This window comes from Cenococcum geophilum (genome assembly GCF_001692895.1).
Source record: "Cenococcum geophilum 1.58 unplaced genomic scaffold K441scaffold_3, whole genome shotgun sequence".
NCBI lineage: Eukaryota > Fungi > Ascomycota > Dothideomycetes > Gloniales > Gloniaceae > Cenococcum > Cenococcum geophilum.
Window position 1 is genome coordinate 3,027,940 of NW_027137561.1, and position 18,415 is coordinate 3,046,354.

General features: G+C 49.7%; 6 protein-coding genes across 6 annotated transcripts; 4 read left to right on the top strand and 2 right to left on the bottom strand.

The window, feature by feature from the left end:
• The first annotated feature begins 1,402 nt into the window (after window positions 1-1,402).
• K441DRAFT_626899 (uncharacterized protein) lies at window positions 1,403-3,313 on the top strand. The gene is made up of 3 exons (XM_067646150.1): window positions 1,403-1,490; window positions 1,562-2,326; window positions 2,383-3,313. Exons 1-3 carry the CDS (start codon window positions 1,431-1,433, stop codon window positions 3,181-3,183), a joined length of 1,626 nt encoding a protein of 541 aa, XP_067509346.1. The 5' UTR covers window positions 1,403-1,430; the 3' UTR covers window positions 3,184-3,313.
• Window positions 3,314-3,499: 186 nt separating this feature from the next.
• On the top strand, window positions 3,500-5,057 carry K441DRAFT_626902 (FAD dependent oxidoreductase). Its single transcript, XM_067646151.1, has 2 exons — window positions 3,500-3,841; window positions 3,916-5,057. Exons 1-2 carry the CDS (start codon window positions 3,626-3,628, stop codon window positions 4,900-4,902), a joined length of 1,203 nt encoding a protein of 400 aa, XP_067509347.1. The 5' UTR covers window positions 3,500-3,625; the 3' UTR covers window positions 4,903-5,057.
• Window positions 5,058-8,729: 3,672 nt separating this feature from the next.
• Window positions 8,730-11,204, bottom strand: K441DRAFT_536663 (uncharacterized protein; the record flags this gene model as incomplete). Its single annotated transcript, XM_067642431.1, has 1 exon — window positions 8,730-11,204. One exon carries the CDS (start codon window positions 11,202-11,204, stop codon window positions 8,730-8,732), a length of 2,475 nt encoding a protein of 824 aa, XP_067509348.1.
• Window positions 11,205-13,196: 1,992 nt separating this feature from the next.
• On the top strand, window positions 13,197-14,270 carry K441DRAFT_652103 (uncharacterized protein). Its single transcript, XM_067647313.1, has 2 exons — window positions 13,197-13,646; window positions 13,762-14,270. The coding sequence occupies exons 1-2, from the start codon at window positions 13,208-13,210 to the stop codon at window positions 13,869-13,871; spliced, it is 549 nt and encodes a 182-aa protein (XP_067509349.1). The 5' UTR covers window positions 13,197-13,207; the 3' UTR covers window positions 13,872-14,270.
• Window positions 14,271-14,320: 50 nt separating this feature from the next.
• Window positions 14,321-16,227, bottom strand: K441DRAFT_626912 (translocation protein). The gene is made up of 3 exons (XM_067646152.1): window positions 15,552-16,227; window positions 14,910-15,469; window positions 14,321-14,814 (listed from the first exon to the last, which is right to left on the bottom strand). Exons 1-3 carry the CDS (start codon window positions 15,889-15,891, stop codon window positions 14,593-14,595), a joined length of 1,122 nt encoding a protein of 373 aa, XP_067509350.1. The 5' UTR covers window positions 15,892-16,227; the 3' UTR covers window positions 14,321-14,592.
• Window positions 16,228-16,342: 115 nt separating this feature from the next.
• Window positions 16,343-17,426, top strand: K441DRAFT_652106 (60S ribosomal protein uL11). Its single transcript, XM_067647314.1, has 7 exons — window positions 16,343-16,374; window positions 16,439-16,472; window positions 16,551-16,624; window positions 16,674-16,706; window positions 16,760-17,019; window positions 17,072-17,150; window positions 17,207-17,426. Exons 1-7 carry the CDS (start codon window positions 16,371-16,373, stop codon window positions 17,218-17,220), a joined length of 498 nt encoding a protein of 165 aa, XP_067509351.1. The 5' UTR covers window positions 16,343-16,370; the 3' UTR covers window positions 17,221-17,426.
• Window positions 17,427-18,415: the final 989 nt, after the last annotated feature.

Genomic DNA, 18,415 nt, shown 5'->3' on the forward strand with positions numbered 1-18,415 from the left:
TAAATTCTACTTTATAAGTCTTAGGTCTATATAAGGGATATCTCTATATAACCCGTGCCTCCTTAGCTAAATAGGGGCTAAATTAGACTAATACCCGGCGGCTTCTCTAATCGTAATACAATCCTCTAATTATTAGAGAAAAGTAAGTCTAGGTTTAGGTTATAAAGGCGTTAAGGAGGGTAAAGGCTTCTAGCTTTTAGCAGCGCAGCTTTAACTAAGCTAAGTAATTAGCATTAGCCTATAGTTTTGCTAAGGACCTATTTTAGCGTCCGGCTTCGCCTTTATTATAATACTGTAATATAATAATACCTAACGCGTCCCGCAGCTTACAGTAGCTATAACCTATATAATCCATTACTAGGTGGTTCTTAGTATAGCCTTATAACCATTTATAACTGTTTTAATAGGGATTAAGTTGTATACTATAGTTACGCCTAAAACATTACTAAAGGCGGAGGTAAAGAAGGGGATAAATGGAAATATCGTTCTAGTGCACTAATCGGTAGGGGACGTGGGCAGGAGGAGAGGAGAGAGGAGAGAAGAGAGGAGGAATATAGTAGGACTAAAGCACGCGTTAACACTAGGAGAGTATAAATATGTCCCATAAAAAGGGCTAAGGAGTTACAGCGCTAGGTTATCGTTAGTATAAAACATGCGGAGATTGGGGAAGGTAGGTAGAGCACCTATATAGACGCTAAGGGAATGGAAAATGCCTCACGGCTAATAGCTAGAGTCTAAGGTGGCACAGTAGCGGGAAAGAAAAGAGGAGATAGAGCATAAGGGCAAAAGCAGCGAGGAAGAAGGCCTTTTATGGTCAAGGTTGAGGTTGGGTCTTGGCCAAACTAGGGTAGGGAAGCGAGCGCGCCTTGCCTGTAAAGGAACCTCCATTTCCTAATGCGTGGTCTCTATCTTATTTTTTACTACTTAAAAGTTAGCCTAAAAGGAGTATAAAAAAGAGACGTCTCTACTAGAGCTATATTAAATACTAGTAAATAAAATTAAGACTAGATATCCTTTATATACGCCTTTTAGGAGAATCCTTAGCTTAAAAGGGAATTTAGTGGTAAGTTAATCTAGAAGGGAGGCTTAGAGTAGTATAGTAGTAAGCTATTTAATTAACTAACACTGGGGTAAATTTACGCCTATAATATACTTAAAAACTTCTAAGCCATTTCCGTTTATAATAAGAAGCACAGTTGCTTCAATTTAGGCTATTTTAATTTAATGTAGAGGCGTTGTTGATTTTATTATTAATACAAATGCATCGGGGGTAGGTGACTCGCTTGGGAGGTGTCTCGCTTCCTGGGGTGGCACGTTAAACTTTGACTTCTGTATCAACTTCATAACTCCCTTTTTATCCCTCTCCTCCCATTGACACCATTGATGGCTATATACTCTATCCCGGCTTGTTACGGCTCGTCATATAAGCCATGGTAGGTGTCGCTGGCAAGTCTCGTGGTTGCAAACCATGTCGACAGCGGAAGCTTGGGGTATGTCACCCGATATTCCTTCCCAAAGTGGGCCTGAAGCTAACTTAATCCGCTAACGGTTCTCTTCGCAGTGTGACAAGCAGCAACCCAGATGTGGCCGCTGCATCTCTACCGGAAGATCGTGTGGTGGCTATGATCACTCCCAGACCTTCATAAATGTCACATCAAACAATCCTCACCCAACTTGGAACAGGGTAACCTCTGCACAGCAGTATCAATTCGCGTCTCTACGACTGAATTCCATTGATCGTGAAGAACCACCAAAAAGCCCTTTTCCAACCTGGCCCTGCTCCAGTGAAAATGTTTCCTGCACTTTGGTTGCGAGTCCCATCCGCCAGCCACTCAATCTAGCTCCTGACAACATTTATGGCATGGCCCAGCTCTTCACCGATTTATTTGTGGGAGACCCTCGTAGACCAAAAAGGATGCCGCGCCTAAACATGACTGATATAAAACTTCCTGGATCCTGGGTAGACCAAATAAGTTCCTGGGTAGGCTGCTCAAAAGTTCTAGACACGGCTATTGCTGCACTGGCTACCGCTTTCATCGGCTGCAGAAGGCGGGATACGCAACTTATTCATTCCGGCACCGCTTCATATACCACAGCTTTGAGACTCCTTCGAGATGCGGTGGCTCGGCCAGACGCAAACGACCGTGACGACCTCATTGCCACGGCCCTGGTTATGACCATGATAGAAATATTTATGCCAGCCGAAGGTGGTGCAGGATGGCAGTCGCATGTTGAAGGTTGCTGTATGCTTCTGAACACCAGAGGGCAGAAGACGGGGACTACGCCGTTTACTAATGATTTGATCTTAATTGCGAGATATCAGGGAGTACGCATCTACTTCTTGTTTTGGTATATGAAGTGGAGTGTACTGACGATGTCTAGCTTTACGGAGCCCTCTGTGCCCGCAAAGAATTTTTCTTCTCGAAAGCAGAACGGCACCGAGGCATGAATGCCCCAATTACACTTCTGAATACTTCCCGCAATATCTTCTTCGACGCCTGGTGCGAGATTATTCTTCCTCTACCATCAATTTTGAAGCAAGCCGATGATCTCGAAGAGGCGTTTTCAAGTGATTCAGTTACAAATGTTGCTGTTATAAAATCTCTCCTCGACTCAATTTCCGAAACCGAGCACGATATTGGTATCTGGCGTGAGTCTGTTATTGCGACCGTACCTGCGCCAATCGAGTATGCACACCCACCGGTTCCTCCAGCTACCGGAGAAGATGTGGAAAACATTGGAACCCAATATGACATTCTCTTTCCCAATCCCCTCGAATTCGCCTCCATCGAAGTTGCTATATTACACCTTTTGTACTGGGCCATCCAGCTTCTGATCCACAGTACCAGAAACCAGCTCCTGAAGCACTTGCCCTCCGAAGCTCACCCGAAACAACCACTAGACGATAAATCTTCATTATTCGCGTCTCTAATATGTCGTTCCGTGCATTACTGCTTCTCGGATACCAGCACCCTTAGTACAGAAGAGATTCTCATGCCCTTATATGTTTCCATGGACTATTTTACAAGGACAGGGGACGAGGAGAAAATGAGGTGGGGTGTCAAGATGTTTGAGAGGCTAGAAAGAGAACTGGGGTTCAAGCTGAGAGTACAGGTGAGGAAGGTCAGAGAAGGGAAGTGGAGTATGACTTCGATTGGACTGTCCAAGGTAGAAGCTGGTTGATAGATTATGTTCTTAAAGTATTCCCAAATCTACCTCCAAAGAAGTGCTAAAGTGCTGTCTCTGAAAAATAAATAAAGGAACCCAAAAAGGGCAAGGGCAATTTTTGAACAAAGGAATCACCACTCACATCTCTCCACACCAATCCAATCTCTTAATGTGAACTCTAGCTTCACGATCCGTGGAGCGTCGAGTCATGATACATTTACGTTGGAAGATCGATAACAACATATCCTATCTAATACTATTCCGTAAACGGTAACATTGGTTTTAGCTATTAACTCCGATCGGACGTCATGCACCCAAACGCAATCCACCATTCATCCCAAGTCATAAACATCCTCGATCTCACCTATGCGCTCCCCTTCGTAGTTCCATGTTACCGACTTCTCCAATTGGTCGCTTTGTGATGCCATATTCCATCCAGTTTACTTGATTTTCTGCCATGTCAGCCAGCTCAGTGCACCGGGCCCTTGCTCGTTCCCACCGGTCTTTTTCAACCAGCAGTGTCCGCAGTGCAGACTTCACTCATGCTGTAATTGGAGGAGGCGTCGTAGGCTTAGCAGTTGCACGGAAACTTCAGGAAAGAGAAGGCGTTTCAACTGTGCTAATTGAGCGTCATGGAAGCGTGGGGACGGAGACGAGCAGCCGGAACTCAGAGGTGTATATTCGACCTTTTCATTGAAGAACCGGACTTTCAGAATCTATGCGGAAAGCTTACGTTTTCTCTTCTAGGTAATCCATGCTGGCCTTTACTATGGCGAGACGTCACTCAAGGCGCGCCTGTGTCTCCGTGGGAAAGAAATGATGTATGATCTTTGCCGACAACACCATATTTCGCACATGAACTGCGGCAAATGGGTCGTGGCTCAAGACGCGCTTCAAATGGAGGCACTGGAAAAGGTCCACTCTTTCGCCTCTTCTATCGGCGTCCCGACGTACTTCGTGTCCCGCGAAGAAGGCAAACGGCGTGAGCCTGATGTCCGCGCCGAGGCGGGCATTCTCGAGAGTCCGTCCACCGGTATTGTTGACAGCCACTCGCTGATGCAATTTCTGGAAGGCGATTTCGAGGAGCATGGCGGCATCTGCGCGTTCCAGTCCCCAGTCACCAAGATCGAGGCCGTCCGCAACGGCGCCGGAGGCTGGAAGATAACGACATCATCTGGTGACGAGGAATCCTCCATCACTGCCGAAACGCTGGTCAACTCGGCGGGCCTGACGGCGATCCCGATCTCCAACATGATCCTCCCACCAGACCGCCACTTCAGGCCCTACTACGCAAAAGGCTCCTACTTCTCGTACGCGCTCTCCCGCCCCAAGCCCTCGATCTTGGTCTATCCCGCCCCGGTGCCGGGCCACGGCGGCCTTGGCACTCATCTCACGCTCGATATGGCGGGGCGGATCCGCTTTGGGCCGGACGTCGAGTGGGTCGACGACCCGACAGACCTGCGCGTCAACGACCGTAACCTCCCCGCCGCGCTTGACGACATCCAGACGTATCTTCCTGGCGTTAATCGCAGTGCTATTGGCCTGGATTACTGTGGGATCAGGCCGAAGCTAGGCAAGCTAGGGGCGGTGACGAGCGGGAAGGGATTCCAGGATTTTTATATCAAGAGGGAGGATGGGTTTCAGGGGTTTGTTAATTTGTTGGGGATTGAGAGTCCGGGGCTGACGAGTAGTTTGGCTATTGCGGAAGAGGTGGAAAGGTTGTTGTATCCGTGAGTTGAACTAGCATATTTTGAGATGATCAAATACATGAGATACAGTATAACTCTAGTCCTCAGACTTATTAATTTCTATAATCCTACACACCACCAAATGTTTCATCCGAACCCCATGCGGACATTTAAAGCATCCATCAACAATTAATGGAATATATCCCAAGGTACAGCCTGTGAAGGCTCCAGTGTCCCCCCCCCGTGTGCGCGCGCAACACACAGCAATTTCGCTTCGTACGCACTAGAGAATTTCAAGTTTAACTCTTGTAATTAAGCTTAAAAGATTGAAGGCTTTGCCTTTTTTGCGGGTGCACAGCCCTTTTGGCAGGCGCACAGTATCTATGCTGGATGGTGCACTTAACTAGTAATTACCGAAATTGCTGTGTGTGTAGCGCGCGCACACAGGGGGGGGACACTGGAGCCTTCACAGGCTGTAGTTTGGAGGTTGTGAAACTGTTGGACGACAAAATATCACAAGACGCACATAACCAGAAATGTTTTGAACTAGAACCACTGCCTTGACTTGTTACTATTGTCCGGACCTAGATACGCACTCTAAAAATCCCGCCCGTTGTTTTCCGATAATGTCACAGAAGCTAATCCCTTCAAGGCCGATATCTGCCGCTGCGGCGGAGCCCTGATCTGATAAAACAATCTTAATCTTAATCCCTCAAATCCCTTAACATTTTGCTCGGTACGAGGAGTCCAGGAGACTGCGCCGCGCAAGGCATTGCTAATCAAAGCGTTTCTCACTCTAAACCATACCAAAAAGCACGACAAAGCTAAGACCAACTATCAAGGCTAAGGGACTTCTCCTCTTTGATGCCTATGGATGAAACGCGGAGCATGATCCTGATTTTTAAGACCTCTCTTGTTTAGCTAACGAGGTGCAGAAGCAGTCTAGAGAGTCTGTAGTCCTGCGCTTATTTGCATACATGAGCCCAAAGCCACATCATACTGAAATCCTTCCTGGCGACCAACACTTAGGAATTCCCTCAGTCCGTTGGCCCAGGGGAGTAAATCAGAATGATTATTCCCTCGAGTATCTATTAGCTAGTTTAAGACAACTCGTACAAGTCTACGCAGAGTTAGGATCCGGCAAAGGAGTACGTCATGCTGGAAGCGTCAGTTTCTCCATCACGGACTCTTCGATGACGGCGTTCCGAATACAGTTTGGCTACCCAGGATAGCGCAGCCTCGTCTGTCTATCTTGAAAGCACTGACACCTCAGCAAGTCCCGTCTGATGCAGGCCTCTTCCTGCTCCCCTGGACCCTGACAGTAAGTGAGCTTGGATAGGCATTGCTGGCCGTAACGTTATTGATCTGGCGCAAAATGTATTCCCGGGCCTCTTTATCTCGGATTCGCTGTGGAATGCGCTGAGCAAGCAGACTTATTCGAATTTCATCACGATTGATGCTTGGCCTAAGGACAAACGGTTGACGGCTTTGGTTGTAGCCATCAACAGGTACTTCAACAGTGCCTATTGATTGTTAAGGTTTGAGGGCCAGGGGCATTTTAGTAGCTTAGAGATTGCAGAGGAGGTGGGGGAGTTGTTGTATTAGTGAGTTAAGATTTTACCTTTTTAAGTGTTTTGGTAGGAAGGACATAGAGAATATTGTACATGTCATCTCTTACTTGAGGCTTGCAAATCCTTCACAGCTGATGAACATTTGCCAAGCGGTCCTAGCTGAGTTTTCTCTCCACATTTTACCTTTAGGTTATGCACGGTACTAAGCCAGTGAATTAAGTATGCAGGGGCCATTCATGTCCGCTAAAGCATATATATCTCTCCTACCTCCCCTACTTCGTCTTCCTCGCTCGTAACTCCCGACAAACAGATTTGGTTCTCACACTGACACGCCCCTGAGAAAGGCATTACATTTCTTAACATCTCGTTCTGAGAGACTAAGGTACTATCATCAAGATAAGTCATGAGGGCACAATTTTTGAACTACTGCCTGGGTCCAATTATCGAATAACTGTTTATCTGCAGCATGAAGGAAGTTCCTGAGTGTCTGCCCACACTGATGAGCTATACTGCGTTGTGCTATGTTCTTTGAAATCGCTACTGCATACATTAGCTAATTTGCTCCATACTAGATGTCTCTACCACCTGATGCGAAGCTAAGAATATCATCTCAAGGGCATGAGCTAGAGCTCGACGTCCGATTTCTACAGACTTCTTTTTGGACGTCTTGAACTCGAAGCCGGGAATACCGGGATGGCAGGATCATGCCGCTTCCGGGTATTTTTCTTATTAACCATAGTATAATTTGCCACTTATACTAGTTTCACATTTCCGACAAAACGGAACGTCCGCTATTGTCAACTGATAAAATAGGTCCTATTTGGCTTCGCCAAAAGGGCCAGTATTTTTGGGCCAATTGGGCGATCGACAGCTATGGATTCTGAGATCAACGTGTCTGTTGGTCCAGAAATTCAACCGTTTCCCTTCCTTGAACCCCTCGCCGAGCTTAGAAACTGTGTTTATGAAGAATTTCTTCTCATGTCCGATTTCAACCCTGATATGTTAGTTTTCCACCACTGTATCCCTAGAAAAGCCCGTCCACGCACATTCTTCCTCCTCCACCACGGTAACTTACCTATCCTGGCCGCAAACCTACAAATGCGCTTCGAAGCTACGTCGATATTTCTTGCGAAAATGTTCTGTATCCCAAATGGTTTCAGATGCCTGCAACGTCTGGTTAGGGGTGTAGGAATCCCTCGGCTGCAAGAGCTGCGTTCGGCAGGAGTTGTCGAAAGCCAAATAGGTGGTTCTACAGGGGGAGTTCTTCCCCCCTACATAAATAGCCTAGATCCTCATCGATTTGATCCTGACGAGTTCTGATAGGAGTAGATGTACACCTTAGGGCTTTATCTAACGGGGTCTCGAGATTACAGACGCATAAATTCTGGAAGTGGATCGAGAATGCCGGGATACTGCTGGGGCGGAAGGTTAAGGAGCTGGATGAATTAACTACGCCATAGCTCTAAACATAAACGCATCGTATAGCTGAGACAATCATCAATCTCACATGACAAACGTTTCTGCTGCTTGTAATTGCATTGCGCGCCTGGTGCCCTACACGCAATATCTAGTCTAATTTTCTTAAGCAAGTTAGGGTTTCTTTGAGTATTCAACAGAAGCGTCTTTCAAGCTCGTTAAAGTGGCCGAAGCCGATCGCTGAAGCGTAAAGGATGGACCACGTCAGGTGTACGCCGCAACAGGGCATAGGATAACTGGTCAAGCTGCAAAGGGCCTGCTAGCTTGTATCAATGCATCCTAAGATTTAATGCAGTTTGGGCAAGTCGTACAAATTAAGTTGAACAAAAGGCGATGCCAGTTCTCAATCCTTCTCAATTCCACAATGCATGACCCCATCACAAAACGTGCCAAACCATGCCGTGCCATCTCATCTCGAGGCTCATCCGCCCAGCTAAGTACAGCAAACTACATGAACGAAGCAAAGACCATTTCCCGGTCCCTCGCAATGAAATCATGGGCGTGAAGTGTCGTGGTAGTACAAGAGCTCAGGGAAGGGACCCATCAAGATTAAGCGGCACGCATGTCGCTCCTCAACAAAGCAATAGACAAGAAAAGTAGGTGTGGTTGGAAAGGTAGGAGATATCCATAGAAAAGAACAGTGCTGAAAGGAAGTTTATGCGCACACATTACGCATATATAGACGCCTGGATTCGTCTTGCCGCCTTCCCCCTTAAACGCCCGAATGAATTTGAGACCTGAGAAAGATAGCTTTTACAGCTAAGGAAAGCCAGAGGCAGTAGAACAACATTAAAGCAATTAAAGCAGCGTAAGGGAATAAGCAGACTCACGCCAAAATGGACGGTGCAATAGGAGGCGGAGGCGGCAATGGCATGTTTGGAGGAGGTGCAGGTGGGGGAAGACCTATGATAGGCATAGACCTGCGCATTTGCACGCGCTGCCGCATGACTGGAGTTGAAGGAGGTGGATGCGAAGTAAGAGTGGATGATGACCGCGTAACCGAAGGATAGGATGAGGTACTCGGGGCGGCGCGGTTATATGCGGTGGTGGGACGGGAGGAGGAGAGAAAGGGGGCGGGATCCGACCGAATCTGCATGCTCGTTGGACGGCGGAGCGTTTTCAGTTGCCCACTCTGGGCTTGCGGAAGTGGCGGAGTTGGGGGCAAAGGCGGAAGGTTAGTCGGAGTGGAAACTGATCGGCCGATTGCGATGGCAATGGGTAAAGGAGGGGGTCCAAGAGATGAAAAGCGCCGCGGGATGATTAGAGGCCCATTAGGATCTTGAGTTCTGATCGGCAACGGCCGAAAGAAAGGCTTCGGAGAGGGTGACACCCGGTTCACGGAGTAAGCGGAAAGTGCTGAGGCGCTTGGCAGGCTCCCAAGTGTGGATTGAGGTCGAGTGGATCGCGCGGTCGTCTGTTCTGGAGATGGGGAATGGATAAGCATTCTGGGTGGCGGCGCGCTGGAACTCCTAGAACCAGGATTTGACTTAACCGGAGACCGGTTCATGTTTGTGTGAGTAGGGTGATTGACATATGGCGACGAGGGGAGGGGGACTTCTTGCTGGTTTCGACTTATCGCTCCATATGTGGAATGTCTTTGGGGCTTGGATGAGTGCAGATTAGCAGAAAGAGAGTGGTCCTCATCTGTCGTTGGTAAAGTTTGCGTCGACCTCCGTCGGTTAGTCGCAGTATTGCTTGGGTTCATATGAAACGATTTTAGTGATGTGGCACTTCGCAATGGCTCAGGCTCAGGTTTGGGAAATGTATCTGCCCGCGGGGAGGTTGGTGCTGGAGACGAGCCCCGGGATGTAGCGACGGTTACCGTCCCGGTTCCTGAGGTGCCATTGGACATAAAAGAAAACCTTGAGCCTTCTCGCAGGTGATTCAACTGCAGCTGCTCAGTTGAAACGGTCGTTGTTGCAATTGATGAAGCTTCAGTCGATTGCTTAACTGAGTTATACCGCGAGGAAGACACAGACGCAGCGTCAGAAATGCTTGCAGGGTTTCGACAACGACTTCCTTCCCAGTCGGGGGCGACGATGGTTGGTGAGTCAATCGGCGATGCGGTAGGAGATTGAGTGGGACTTCGACCGCTATTGAAGCGATTGGTGTCTTTCTGGGTGAGGAATCGGTGGCTGAGCTTCTCTCGTATTTGCTTTTCCGGGGAGTTTTCGGGAGTGGAGCTCGACTGCGAATCGGGTCTGCACTTCATTCCACCCAATGCATCAATTTCTCTTCGCACAGCGGTCAGCCAAGAATCCATCTCTTCAGCACTCTCACATATTAATAAGAAACTCGTTGCTGTTCGTTTGGCGGTTGCATTCTGGAGTCGTAACCTCGAGAGGAAAGATTTTTGTGGAACCATGGAGACTGTGCCATCTTCCTTGGCTGTTTGAGAAACCTGCAACACCCAATGTTTTCCAGGTATAAGATCACAGGCGAATGCGGCCGATTCCTTTCCTAACTGAAGCACTTTCTCGGGGAGTCTATCAAAGGGTCCCTCGCCCGCGTACTGCAATACAAATCCCGATGTTACCAGGACATAGATTTTCCTGGTCAATTCCGGTGAGCCCATCGTCGAGGCGGAGGTCAGTCGTTTGTGCTTTGCCTCGGCTTTCTCTAATTTTTTGATATCTGCATCTCCCTCTGCTGTTGCAGGTAGATCAAGCTTGCTTTCCAACTTCTCTTGCAGTGCATTGTATTGCTTTCTCTGACTTTGCGAGCGCAATAGGGCATCCGGGGAAGACGTCGAAGCTTGTAAAGTGTCGTACTTGATTGCCTGAGGGTATGCCTGAAATAGAGGTGGTGGATCCCAATTGATCGGCTGCCGTGGTCGCTTGGATGTGGAGCTTTTGTGCAACTTCGGCTTCGATGCAGGATCGAGCTGGCTTCGAGATGGCTGTGAGACAACGTTCACTGGATTGAGCCGCACAGTTGGTTTGGGCTCCGACAGAGCGGAAGCCGGTGTAGGCGACCTTAGTGACTCTATTGCAATCGCAAGACCAGTCTCATGATGTCCTCGCAACTTCTCCACCTTAGGTCGACTGAACAAGTTGAATAGCGACATCTTCGATTGACGATGTTCGAGCTTCAGTGCAGGTTTTAGTATAGATTTTGGAGCAGGATCGGCTAGAGGTACGCGCGCTTGATCAATCTGCTCAGGCAGAGGAGCGACAGGACGAGTGCGTCGCCAGCGAGAGGTGGAGGCTGACTGAGCATCATTGAAGGATGTCTGAATGGGCGGGAGGTTTTTGATGTTGCGTCGTCCACTAGAAGCTGGCAGAGTCTTGACGTCAGCCATGGCGACGACAGCCAGAATGGATTCACTCGGAATTGAGGCACATGTAGGTGGCCAAAAAATCAGGGATAAACAAGGACAGAAGCCGACAGAAGCCGACAGGTGACTTCGTGGAAGCAGGACTCGAGCCTGCGGGAAGTGCGGAGGCGGTAGGTTGCTAGCTGACTTGGGACGGCTATGTGCCTTGGATTGGTGACACAATAATATATTAGTCGCTGATAAGGAAAGACGACAAGGAGCAGCTTGTGAAAAAATCCGGCTCGTTTAATTCGGAGGTGGCTATGAAAATATGCGAGCTTGATAGGCATCCATGCATAGGCGCGAGATTTGGCGGTGTAGTGACGGTAGAGTGTTCTCTTTGGAATTCTTTGGAAAAGTTGGCAGCAGGAAAGATGGAGGCAGGGTTTGAAACGAGCGAACAATTGAACGAGTGTAGTTAGCCCAAGGGCTATATTAGAAAGAGTGACAAATGTCAAACGAGTGAATAGGACCTAAGCCTGGAGTTGGAGCAAGGAGTGTGAGGAGAAGGAAGAAGGTTTGGCCTTGAAACGGGCCATGAGGAGTAGGTAGTCGCGCCCGTGACGAGAAATCGACAGAACGGCTGGCCACTCTTTCGGAACGGGGCCGCAGCGATTTGCAAGCACCAAGCCAGAGTCGGAAGGGATGGCCAGGGGTGTTAGGGAGCGTGAGGCCGCAATAAAGCCCTAGCGACAAAGCACACGCCCCCTGAGGTCCCGGCCGTTTCCCAAGTGGCGGCTGAGCAGACTAAAAAAGCGCACGCTGATAACCTGAGTCCTGGGTCGTTTACTCGGTGCCAGCCTTCCTACTGTGCCCTTTCTTTCATACCCTGGTGCAGACCTTCAAGCTGTTTAGCAAGGGCTACAAAGGATGGAAATAGCCTTGAGCAAGAAAGGACTTTATTAAGAGAGTCAGAGGGCCAGAGAGCTAGAAAGCTGTAAAACTCGACATATTCGGCTGTGGAGAAGTTCGATAGCTCGTTCTAACTGCATATGTCATAGTAAGCCCCTCGTTAGACTAGGCCAAATCCACCTATAGACCCATCTCGCTTTGGCTTCTCCTGCAGTGTGAGCCCCTCCAAATCGCCTATGCCATGCACACATGCAGCCCTTATGACCTCCACCAGATGCCCATCACCAGGCACGTAACAAGCACCTACGCGCCCATACCCACTTAGGCACTTACTCATCTAGTTCTGCGCGTCTCTCGGCTTTTGCTAGAGACGCGTCGAAGTGATGGTGTACCTGCATTGGCCGAATCTCTGCTTCTTTATTCCTGCTCGTCATGTGCTCCACCGAACTACCCTGCATGCGGAACTGTAACATCTCACTACTCGCGACCACTCCTACACCGCCCCGGTTCTCGCCTTCATCCTATGCACCTGCGCACCTTAGTATAACCTACATAGCCTTTATATTCAGCACCCTGAGCTGCACCAATCATGCCGCCAGACTTGAATTCGCTACCTCCCTCAAGATCACCATCAGGCTCCCCGCAGCATATACGCATGCCTCTCACCACCTCTACCGTCGAAGCTCTCCGCAACCCATCACCGTCGCCCTCTCACTCTCCTCCCCGCTCTCTCGCCGCAGCTGCAACACTGAACGCAGGGATCCAGAATGAAGAGTCCCGCAGATCCTCGGGTGGCTCCATGCGGAGAGACGTCGAGCGAGCCCGCCGACGATCCAGCATCCGGATGAACCTCAATCTCAACGACCCGACTCTCCCCAGCCCAGGCGAGCTTCAGATAAGTCCCTCAACCAGATCACGAGCTCCGAATTGGCCCGCAAGCCCTCATCACGAACGAGCGCCTAGCCTGGGAGAGTTACACCAAGAGCTAGAATCTGAGCAAGAGGCGCAAGTCGTACGTACCAACCAAGTCACCTACACCACTCGCCCCTACCCAACACCCTCCACCTAACTTCCCAAAAACCTCATCAGCAATAGACGCCCCGACTGACCTTCCCGCATAGAACCGCCTCCTCAACATGATCCGCCAGCAACAAGCGCAAATCGCCGTCCTCAGCACCACGCACGCCAACAACAACAATAGCAGTGCGATGCCCTCGTCCTCTGCCGTCATCGACGACAGCACACCCACATCCGAGCGCTCGCTCTCGCTGCCGCACTCGGCGCTGGCCTCGCAGCAGAACGTGGCCCAGCTCCCGCAGCCCGTCCCGCGCTCGCGCTCCCCCTTTCCCGGCCACGGCTCGCTGTCGCGACACTCGTCGCTGCGCGACCGGTCGCGCGGAAGCAGTCGCGGAGGCTCCCCGGCCCTGTACCCCGCGTCGGGAGCGCTGGCGGGCGCAAGCGAGGAGTGGTTGCTCAGTGCGCCGGCCGCGAGGGACGAGAGCGCGTTTTACCAGGCCGAGACGCAGATGCTGACGCGGGAGAACCAGATGCTGAAGCTGAGGATTCGGGAGCTTGGTAAGTGATGCCGTACCCTTTCCTGGTTATCGGGCGGGTGTAGGATCCGGGAAGATGGTGCCGGGGGATGATGTGTGGATTGGTTTTGCTAATTCGTGCTGTTGTTGTACTGCAGAACGTCAACTCGCGGAACTGAGCCCTGTGGCCCCGCTCTCGCACACACCCACCACAGGCTCCAATCTTGCGAACAGCACGACTGATCTGGATACGGATATGGAGGGGTGAAAGGGCTGTGCTGCACGCCCGTAGCTCATAAATCGAGGAGAAATCGTTAGTTTGAATGATTCAGGGAAGGTTGAACGTGTGGTGGTACTTGTATGCAGGCGTCTGGCCATTTTACGCGGCGCTAAGTGGCGCAGAGAATTCTGGGATCTGCTGGAGTTGGTGGATTCGACTGTGCAAGGGTTTGAGCGATGAAAGGCAGGGATGAGGAACTGCTGGGTTATGGGCGTTTCGGTGAGATGGCTCTGTTTCTGATGGGCTAGCTGTATTTTATTATTACTTCCCCTCTGCCTCTGACACCTTCGGATGAACAACGAGGGCTCCTAGTATTTCCAGCCATTCGATTTAATTATGTAGTAAATAGCGTTAGAATGGACACACCACTTTCGACACTCTATTAGCAGGGCAAAATGCATATAAATGGTAATGTTATAATACACTACGATCCTCCGAGACACTTTTCCCGAAGCTGGCTCCACCCTTGTGTTCCTGGATAAACGAACGCCAGACGCCGAATGCGCCTGCTGCCTCTCCGAAATCCAGCCCAATCCAAGCCTATGAATGTTTGCTAGATGAGATAGAAAAACTGGCGTTAATGCAAAGGGGGTGGGTAGATATTCCGTCTCCGTCGCCGAGCTCATGCAAAGGAAAATCACTACACTGCTGCTCTTCGCGGTACACTTCAGAAACCCTCTTGAGGGATAGAAATAGATACAGCCATACCCTACTCCTCCTCTGCTTCTTCAACGCGTGCGTGCAGTTTGCGCTGGATGGGCGTGCCCGCAGCGGGAGACACACCAGTGGCGGCGGGTGCAGGGGTGGTCGGGATAGAAGCTGCAGGAGCTGCAGAAGTCGGTTTCTCGGTCGAGGTGGAATTGCCTTCTTTAGCGATGGAGGCCTCGGCGGGGGATTTGGTTTTCTTAGACTTCTTTTTGGCTTTTTTGTCCTATAGACGGGTTTAGCGGTGCTGACAGACATAAAGGGGAAAGGCGTGTTGAAGGAACAGGGGTAGTGTGGAGAAACGCGAAAAAGCAAGCTTACCTGGTGCCACGCCCACACGGGCCTGAACGAGTCGAAGAACCCAACATCTTCAAACAGGTTCGGATACAGCCATAACCCAGGCGGTGCTGTAAACAGGGTAACAACGAACAAGATAAGGCGGAAGATGGCCATGACGAAGAACAGCCCAATAAGACCCAACATGCCCATGCTGAGATACCACACTCCCTGCCGCATCACCAACGGCCACAGCGGGAACATAACGACGGCTATCACGAGCACGAGCGCGCCGGCCGCATATAGTTTCTGCTTTATCTGCGCGCCTTCGTACAGCCAGATGTAGTGATCATCATCGTTCGCATCCTGGTGCTGCTCGATGCGAACTGTCCATAGACCCTTGATACGCTTTGGTTTGGCGTGCCCGTGGCCTTCATGGCCAACGCTAGGGTCAATTTTTGAGACGCGGAGTGCAAGGAGGGACATTGGTAGTAGCTTGAATGTGTTTTCGGCGGAGGCGCGGTCGGTCACTTCGGGGAGGAGGGGGTTCTTCGAGCGTGCTTTGGCGTAAGCGGGGGATTGGAGGGCGCGAATGGCTCGTTTGACTGGAAATTAATTAAGTTACCTTTGATTTAGAGCAGTGGAGAAGATAGGAGATCGCTTAGAGACATAAAATCCAGGGCGTACCTCTGAACATATCCTTCCTCTTCTCATCCAGCAAGCAAGTCCGCGGCTTGAGTTCCTGAGATCGCAGGAAATTTGCCACGGCCACGGCGGCTGGGTTTGGAGGCCCAGGGTTTATAGGCATCTGCTGTTGTTGCGGGTGTCCGCCTTGCTGCTGCTGCTGTGCTTGCATCTGTTGCTGTGCTTGGTGTTGCTGCATTGCTTGCGCTTTCAGTTGTTCGATGTATTGCGGAACTGTTAGGCCCCGTTTCGCAGCCTCAGCAGCCATCTGCTGCTGCATCATCCGAATCTGCTCCGGCGTCGGTTGCTGGCCGGGCATGGGGGGGCCTGGTGGAGGCGGCATTATGAATGGAGGTTTATTGGGGGTTCGTCAGATGGAGTGATGAGGAATTGTGAATATGCAATGTTAGATGAGGATAGAAAATGGCTTGGTGAAGATGCCTTGACAGTCGAGAGAGATCTTCGCGTGATGTGGCCTTTTAAAAGTTTAATAAGAAGTTCGAGGCACTACACATTTTGTCACAAAGCCTTGGGTCATGTTAAAGCCACGATTCAAAGGAACACCCAGCCCGATCGCGGCACCTGCCGTGCCAAGCCCAACAAGCGATCCCGCACCAAAGAAATCTCCATCCTTTTCCTTTTCCATTTCTCTTTTGTAGAGGCAATTCCACCTTCGCTCCTTCTCTCTCACACACTATCAAAAGAGATTGACTACCTTACGTACTAGCCCTACGTAAGTATCGTCCTTTTGATTACTGGCTCAAGGTCTCCAACTGAATTTTCGTCTTCCGTAGCTCAGAAAATCGAGCCCTTTCATCCAGAATGCGTATGTACTACTCTACTTCCATCTCCTTCGCATCTGTTCGCACTGACACTTCGTTTTCACATAGCTCCAAAATTCGATCCTAATGAGGTCAAGGTGATGTACTTTGCATCCCACTTTAAACGCTTAAGATCCCAGCGAAGATGATATGGACGTGACACTGACGCGATTGCTTGTAGCCACCTTAGGGCTACCGGAGGAGAAGTTGGTGCCTCTTCGGCTCTGGCTCCTAAGATTGGTCCTCTTGGTCTCTGTATGTTCATCATCTACTGGTGTAGTGGATCACCAGCTAACAATAACAGCGCCCAAGAAAGTTGGTGAAGATATCGCCAAAGGTATCATAGAGATCCGATAACTACATGACGTGCATAGACTAATCAATTTCAAGCGACGGGTGATTGGAAAGGTCTTCGTGTCACTGTCAAGCTTACGATTCAGAATCGTCAAGCTGCCGTTTCGGTCGTTCCTTCAGCATCTTCCTTAGTCATTAAGGCCTTGAAGGAGCCTCCGCGTGACCGGAAGAAGGAAAAGAACATCAAGCACACCAAGTCAATTCCTCTTGATGAGATCATTGAGATCGCTAGGAAGATGAGGTTTAAGTCCATGGCTAAGGATTTGAAGGGTACCGTCAAGGAGATTCTCGGGACGGTAGGCGTATTCGGATTATTTGCCGGGGGTTTATGGCTAATAATATACTTAGGCGTTCAGCACTGGCTGCCAAGTGGATGGTAGATCCCCTAAGGAGATCAGCGACGACATTGAGGCTGGCGAGATTGAGAGTAAGCCCCCCCCGGCTAGTGAACCTCCGGTCTTGGCCGCGCTAACAATCGCACAGTTCCGGAGGAGTAGATACCCACCCAAGGTTTCCATCCTGCTACTTCATCTACTTCATCTTCTTGTCCATAATTGGTGATGCAAAGGCTACACCGTTTCATGATTGCATGAATGACATGGAATGACCAAGCTAAAAATAGCTCCATGACTAACCACGAACGTACCGCGATTTGCTTGTGGAATCTTATGTGCAGATTTTCCCGTGATGACGTACTTTGCCAACACTCTGGCCCTTACCCCATTCCTTCTGGATTGGATATATCTATGGTATAGGCCTATTTTGGTGCAAAGGAGAGGAATATTTCGACCTACTACTCACCACGGCACTCTATCCTTTGGAGTGGGTGCAGTGGTCCATCTTATCTGGTCTACATATATCCCATAGACGCCATGTTGGAGCTGTTATGTTATCTAGTGATGCTGAAATGAAATTACTTCTTATCGATGCTTATGTGCGCCGATCAACTGATCGGGTACCAACGTAAGAACAGTGATAGCTGTCATCAGCATAGTATATGTGAAAGTTAAAATATATAACATCAATTGATTAGAGATTACTCGGCTTATGGTTTCCCAGCAGTATGCATTGTGAATATCCATTCTCGTTTCATCCGAGCCAAGTGTTGTCCGAGTACCTAAAGATATTATTTTGATTCGAAACCTCGACGCGCCTACTTAGACGATAGGGATCACCGTTTCTGAAGTGCTTGTGTCTGCATCTGCGTCTGTATCGATATTGTATTCAGCCGGGGACCATAGGCCATGCGGGCATTTATATTGATATTCATGCGGTGCCGTCTGTTCCTGAGGGAGTATGCGTCGAATGACTCTGACGTTGCAGCACGAATCATCAGCGCACGCTGGTAAACACCAAGATCGTCATCTTCAAAGCAAAGCTTAGGCTTGGCGGTCTATGTGATGGCCGCGTGGGTGTCAGTGTTTGTTTCGGGTGATCACCGTTGAATGGATTTGGCCGGTGACGAGTTTTGGCTGCACGCCACTCGCTGCTCTTCGCCGTTTTCCTTGGTTCACGGCTGCACCGGGGGCGCCACAAGTCGCGGTGCTGCATGCTGAGAGGTCCTTATTATTGCGATGTGCGCCAGGCCGACAGCGCAAAGAAAAAGGCTGTATTCGAGCTGCATAACGTACGCTGCCACTGCTGCTGGCTCGTCCACGACTCCCCATAATTTCCAATACTACTCTAAGGCAG

What these genes read in the sequence shown, in the direction of transcription:
- K441DRAFT_626899 (XM_067646150.1), top strand. Translation starts at nt 1,431, where the DNA reads ATGGTAGGTGTCGCTGGCAAGTCTCGTGGTTGCAAACCATGTCGACAG. An exon ending in GTCGACAGCGGAAGCTTGGG is followed by an intron (nt 1,491 to 1,561) that starts GTATGTCACCCG and finishes TTCTCTTCGCAG; the next exon opens with TGTGACAAGCAGCAACCCAG. An exon ending in TAATTGCGAGATATCAGGGA is followed by an intron (nt 2,327 to 2,382) that starts GTACGCATCTAC and finishes GACGATGTCTAG; the next exon opens with CTTTACGGAGCCCTCTGTGC.
- K441DRAFT_626902 (XM_067646151.1), top strand. Translation starts at nt 3,626, where the DNA reads ATGTCAGCCAGCTCAGTGCACCGGGCCCTTGCTCGTTCCCACCGGTCT. An exon ending in CGAGCAGCCGGAACTCAGAG is followed by an intron (nt 3,842 to 3,915) that starts GTGTATATTCGA and finishes TTTCTCTTCTAG; the next exon opens with GTAATCCATGCTGGCCTTTA.
- K441DRAFT_652103 (XM_067647313.1), top strand. Translation starts at nt 13,208, where the DNA reads ATGATCCGCCAGCAACAAGCGCAAATCGCCGTCCTCAGCACCACGCAC. An exon ending in GCTGAGGATTCGGGAGCTTG is followed by an intron (nt 13,647 to 13,761) that starts GTAAGTGATGCC and finishes GTTGTACTGCAG; the next exon opens with AACGTCAACTCGCGGAACTG.
- K441DRAFT_626912 (XM_067646152.1), bottom strand. Translation starts at nt 15,891, where the DNA reads ATGCCGCCTCCACCAGGCCCCCCCATGCCCGGCCAGCAACCGACGCCG. An exon ending in GAGGAAGGATATGTTCAGAG is followed by an intron (nt 15,470 to 15,551) that starts GTACGCCCTGGA and finishes ATTAATTTCCAG; the next exon opens with TCAAACGAGCCATTCGCGCC. An exon ending in CCGTGTGGGCGTGGCACCAG is followed by an intron (nt 14,815 to 14,909) that starts GTAAGCTTGCTT and finishes ACCCGTCTATAG; the next exon opens with GACAAAAAAGCCAAAAAGAA.
- K441DRAFT_652106 (XM_067647314.1), top strand. An exon ending in GATTGGTCCTCTTGGTCTCT is followed by an intron (nt 16,625 to 16,673) that starts GTATGTTCATCA and finishes TAACAATAACAG; the next exon opens with CGCCCAAGAAAGTTGGTGAA. An exon ending in TCAAGGAGATTCTCGGGACG is followed by an intron (nt 17,020 to 17,071) that starts GTAGGCGTATTC and finishes TAATATACTTAG; the next exon opens with GCGTTCAGCACTGGCTGCCA.